Raw genomic sequence first — 5,836 nt, 5'->3', positions numbered from 1 at the left:
CGTCCGCTGCGGGAGGTGGAAGACGCACTGACCAGTGGGGCCCATGCGTCGGTGGCGATCGCAGAGGAGCAACGCGCGCGGAGTCCGGCTGGCCCGTGGGACCGTTGACGCAGAGCAATGCACGCGGAGCGGCCCCAAGCAACTGACCAACGCGGCCGACGGGTGGGCCCTTGATGTCGGCGTGAGGCCGAGGCGAGCGGCCAGAACTGGGTAGCGCGGAAACTGGTGTTGGGCCGAATATGGGATACGAGGCCCATTAGTTGGGTTTTGTTTTATCTTCTTTTTTTTCATTCCTTTTTTTCACCATTTTCTAATCCAAATTTTGAATTCAAGTTTAAATTCAAACTTTGTGGCTCATCTTTTACACTATATTTGTGCAGTTAACAGTAATAAGTTTAAGGATATCTATGTTTTTATATTTTTATATCATTTCTCTTTTTCTTATTTTCCAAACCCTATTTTCAAAATTAGGGTTTAATTCTACTTCTGATGTCTATTATCTTATTATTTTTCTTGTTTACTATATTTTATATCATCACAAAAATGCACACGAAATAAGATCCGGCATGATGCACAGGTCATTTATGTGTTCTTCGTTCTAATTATCCACTTTTAACTAGTGTTGATCACATGTAATGAATAGGAGAGGCCACAAACCATTGAGATTATCTATATCCTCTTTATTACATTTTTGAGTATTACATGCATAATGAAGATCATGCCACGAGTAATATAATTACAAGCTAAAAGCATATAGAGAACATGATTTATCACAAGGTTTGGCTATACCACAAAGTAGTGTTTACGTTTCAGTTGTCGAGTGACCACAAAGGCCTTTAGAGTCTTTTTAAACCCCCCCTCTTTCTCAAGCGACCAAAAAAATCAAGCCATGATCTCTACTAGAACAAATGGGTAATACAAACTTTCTAGGCACCCTTTACAAACACAAATCAGGAGTGTCGCTAGACAACACCTAGCCAACTAGGATTCAAAGACCCCAAAAGTAATAAAATGGAAAAGAAATCACCGATGGGTGCCACAAGTGCTCAAGAGATGGATCTTACTCTTTGAAATCAAGATCTAGTGAAGAGCTCACTCCAATCTCACTCACAAGACGAAAATCTAGCAAGGGCGTGAGGAAGTATGAGAGAGTGTAAAGAGAGCTTGCTTTTGTTTCAAAGTGGTTTTGTGAATTGAAATGGCTGACCCCAAGAAAACAAGAGGGTGAGAGAAATAAATCCCCTTGTCTTAGCTAGAGAGCCATTGCTGAGCAGGAAGGTTCCCTCTCAAAAATTTCAACTAGGGAGGCTTGGAATTTCTGAGGTGGATAAGAGAAACCTCGGTGCATCCATAGTCAAAGAGATTTGACCCAAGGGGCACCCCACCTCAAATTTCGAGGGTTCAGAATTTCCAAAGGAGAGGAAGATACCATAAAGCAAAACTTCGAAGTTTAGAGGTGTTACTCAAATTTTTCCAAAGGGGGGTTTGAAATTTTCCAAGGGGAGAGAATTTTTTGGGGAAAGAGGAACATCAGCAGAAAGCCAAGGTTCAAAGTTAAGGCGGTGTCCAGAATTTTTTGTGGTGTTGAAAACAGGACGAATAAAAGAAAGAGAATACTTGCTCTTTTAGAGGTTTTTTAAGAGACCTTTTTAGAGTATTATTGGGAATGTTAGGAGTTAATGAGTATAATGTTTTGAGCATATTTTGACACCTACAAGTAATTTTTTCTATATCCTTCTTTATGATATACTATACTTGAAAGAAGATTGAATTAAAACTAAAATCTCTCTCTCAAGTTGAATTGTTGTGCCACATCTTTCACTAATTTATAATTAAAGGGTCTCATATTTTTTGTACTTTTTTATAATTATATTTAATTGTAAATCTCATAAAATATTGTTAGCTCGTGTCATCAAATCACTAAAATCCATAAATAGGATTGATGCACTTAGCTCTTTAAAATGAAAAAGGTACAAAAATATAAAAAAAATCGTGAACCCCCCAATCAATTTCTAATTGCATTGTGAAAACTTCGACAACAAAAATATAAGATACCACCAAAATAAAATAGTATCAAACAATATCATCCTCTATTTCAAACTTCTTTATGCAAGCAGCGTCATTCACAATTTCGCGTCCTCTATTTTACACACTGTACTGCAGACAACCTTAACATCTATGTTGGTTGTATCACATATTTTTGTTGTAGAAAATTTCCAAAGCACATTTAAACTTGATTAAAATATTTTGGGGGTTTAACGATATTTTTTTATTATTCTAGAACTAAATATATTTTTAAAGCTTATAGATATATTTTCGCGGGCTCTAAATACTTTTTTCTCCGGTCCCAATCTATTTCTAATATTTTTGAACTTTTTATATACTTTCAATGTTTTAAATAAACTTTTTCCGATTTTCTTAGTAAAAAGTTGAAACCATCCTAAAATAAAAACTATTTCTAACCATGGTAGAGAGCTAATTTAAGCGGCTTTAAGATTTGAAGAAGAAATTGCCTTATTTTAGAGTTCATTCAAGAAGGAAAAAATGGAGTCCTAGTTGAGGGAAAACACCACAGATTCCACAGCCTTCGCCTGTTCGCCACCTTTCCTCCAAAATTTGACCCACACGCGGCGACGCCCGAGGCCCCGAGCGACCACATCCTCCGCGGCCGCGGCGACGCCCGAGGCCTGCAAAACCCTAACCACTCAGGTTCTGCCGGCCACCGCCACCACCACCACCAGTCCACCACCATGCTGACAGCCACTCCCCTACCCCATCAGCTCCTGGCCACCTTCCTCCTCGTCCTGGCGTCGGCGACCCAACCTGCAGTCCCTGCCTCCACCGACCGCGCAGCGCTTCTCGCCTTCCGCGCGTCCCTGTCGCCGCCCTCCCGCGCCGCGCTATCCTCGTGGAGCGGCCCGCTCTCGCCATCCTGGCTCGGCGTGTCGCTCCACCCCGCCACGGCGCCAGCCCCTTCGGTCACCACTCCCTCCGTTGCCGAACTCTCGCTCCGGGGCCTCAACCTCACGGGCGTGATCCCCGCGGCGCCGCTCGCGCTCCTCCGACGTCTCCGGACGCTCGACCTCTCCGCCAACGCGCTTTCGGGAGAGCTTCCCTGCTCCCTCCCGCGCTCGCTCCTCGCGCTCGACCTCTCCCGCAACGCGCTCTCGGGGGCTGTCCCCACCTGCCTGCCGTCCTCGCTCCCCGCGCTCCGCACCCTCAACCTCTCCGCCAACTTCCTCCGCCTCCCGCTCTCCCCGCGTCTCTCCTTCCCCGCGCGCCTCGCTGCCCTTGATCTCTCCCGCAACGCCATCTCCGGCGCCGTCCCGCCGCGGATCGTCGCCGACCCCGACAACTCCGCTCTCCTCCTCCTCGACCTCTCCCACAACCGCTTCTCCGGCGAGATCCCCGCCGGTATCGCAGCCGTACGGAGCCTGCAGGGGCTTTTTCTCGCGGACAACCAGCTTTCCGGGGACATTCCTCCGGGGATAGGGAACCTGACCTATTTGCAGGTGCTGGATTTGTCGAATAACCGATTGTCCGGTTCAGTGCCTGCCGGACTTGCAGGCTGCTTCCAGCTTCTGTACCTGCAGCTTGGGGGTAACCAGCTCTCTGGGGCACTCCGTCCGGAGCTCGACGCACTAGCTAGTCTCAAGGTTCTAGATTTGTCGAATAACAAGATATCTGGGGAGATTCCCCTGCCGCTGGCTGGGTGCAGGTCTTTGGAGGTGGTGGACTTGTCAGGAAATGAGATCTCCGGTGAGCTCAGCAGTGCTGTAGCGAAATGGCTGAGCTTGAAGTTCTTATCACTGGCTGGTAACCAGCTCTCCGGCCACCTACCTGACTGGATGTTCTCGTTCCCCCTGCTCCAGTGGCTTGATTTGTCTAGTAATAAGTTTGTGGGTTTCATCCCAGATGGGGGGTTCAATGTCAGTGAAGTGCTTAACGGTGGAGGTGGTCAGGGGACTCCATCAGAGAGTGTGCTTCCACCCCAATTGTTTGTGTCAGCTTCTGTGGACACGGTGTCATGGCAGTTGGATTTGGGGTATGATGTTCAGGCAACTACTGGTATAGACCTGTCTGGGAATGAGCTCTGTGGGGAGATACCAGAAGGGTTGGTTGACATGAAGGGGTTGGAGTATTTGAACCTCTCCTGTAATTACTTGGCTGGGCAGATCCCTGCGGGGCTTGGGGGCATGGGGAGGTTGCATACGCTTGACTTCTCACATAATGGGCTGTCAGGGGAGGTGCCTCCTGGAATTGCAGCCATGACAGTGCTTGAGGTGCTTAACCTCTCCTACAATAGCCTGTCTGGGCCTTTGCCAACAACGAAGTTCCCAGGAGCATTAGCTGGAAACCCAGGAATTTGCAGTGGGAAAGGGTGCTCTGAGAATGCAAGGACTCCAGAAGGGAAAATGGAAGGTAGCAATCACCGCGGTTGGCTTGGTGGCTGGCATGGAGAGAATGGATGGGTATCTCTTGGTGCATTTTGTATCAGCACAATGACTAGCTTCTATGTATCATTAGCAACCTTACTATGCTCCTCTAATGCAAGAAACTTCGTGTTTCGGCCTGTGAGGGTTGAATATTAACAAGAGGGGAGATTGCAAAATCAGGTTGTTTTGAAGTTCGAGCGACTCTGGTCTGCAGCTGATTAACAAGAAATATGAGCATATGAGATGGATATCTTCAGCCAAGAGGAAGTGCTGTCTCTTTTAATGATCAATCAAGCTCTCTTGATTGTTTCCTAATATTCTTGATCTTGGGATGTGTAGATCTAGTTCTAATATTCCTACTGTTATAGAATGCAATCACCTGCTGGTGCTTGGTTGTAGCCCTGGCGTGTTTGGAGGATTGGACACCAAGGATGCACATAATTTGAAGCGCTGGTACTGTGAACCACTTCAGATGTAAATATTTTCTTTGGTTTTTAGTTCTGATCTAGTTTAAAACTGGACATGTATTTAGTGTTGTTGAGCTACCTTTCGATGTTATATTATGTCAATTTGCTGGAAGATCATTTGATAACAATTGTCTAATCCAGTGGATTAGTCGTGTAGATTGTGAAGTTCGTTATGTTTCTTCTTAGTGCTATGTATATCATCTTTCTGTCTGAACTTAGTTTGGGGGTAAAAGGCTTTGTTATTATGTGACTGAAACTGCAAATGTGCTTGACTATTTCTTGGTGCTGCTCCTGTAACACCTATAGTTTTATAGGTCAATGGTAATAGCTGCCTGAAGCAGCATCCAGCAGGCCGGCAACTGTTTTTGGTACTGTAATACTTTGGAACAGAGGCGCAAAGTTTGTGATTGCAGAATGATCAACAAATGTATTTATTGCAAAGTGTGAGACAAGGCAACATACATATCTCTGTTTTGTGCATTACCAAACTAACCCAGGCTGTAATTGCAGATTGATAATTCCTATAGCCGTAGCTTCTTCAGCTGGATAAGGTGGAGAATAAGCATCAGTGGCTTTTCAAAGGGTTCGGCACTTGTGCAGAATCAGACTCATGCAGGAATCCGGTTCTAACTTTTCCACTAAAACCTTTTTCCTTTCTGAACTTGCTGCAGTACCTACCACTACTTGTAATGTTGGATCAGTTTCACAGTTAACCACAGAATTTCATTGCTTTTAATCAAACGTGAAATGGTCACACAGAAAAACCAACATCCTTCAGAACCGCTCGTTTTATCTTGTTCTTTAGATTACTTCAAATGTGAGCGCTTTGAGATGGTCACCTAAGGTGTGTTTGGTTGATGTACTAAGGTGTGTTTGGTTGGATGTACAAAGAGTGATGGAAGGGGGCAACAACAGTTTCTATAGTGTTTGGAT

General features: G+C 45.3%; 1 protein-coding gene across 1 annotated transcript; it reads left to right on the top strand.

Annotated features, from left to right (window-relative positions):
* Nucleotides 1-2,667: 2,667 nt before the first annotated feature.
* Nucleotides 2,668-5,058, top strand: LOC542675 (fasciated ear2). The gene has a single exon (NM_001112192.2). The coding sequence runs from the start codon at nucleotides 2,751-2,753 to the stop codon at nucleotides 4,590-4,592; it is 1,842 nt and encodes a 613-aa protein (NP_001105662.1). The 5' UTR covers nucleotides 2,668-2,750; the 3' UTR covers nucleotides 4,593-5,058.
* The last annotated feature ends 778 nt before the right edge of the window (nucleotides 5,059-5,836 follow it).

The sequence above is a fragment of the Zea mays genome, chromosome 4 (genome assembly GCF_902167145.1).
Source record: "Zea mays cultivar B73 chromosome 4, Zm-B73-REFERENCE-NAM-5.0, whole genome shotgun sequence".
NCBI classification, from domain to species: Eukaryota; Viridiplantae; Streptophyta; class Magnoliopsida; order Poales; family Poaceae; genus Zea; species Zea mays.
The sequence above is the reverse complement of the archived record's forward strand: the minus strand, read 5'-3'. Positions and strand labels throughout refer to the sequence as shown.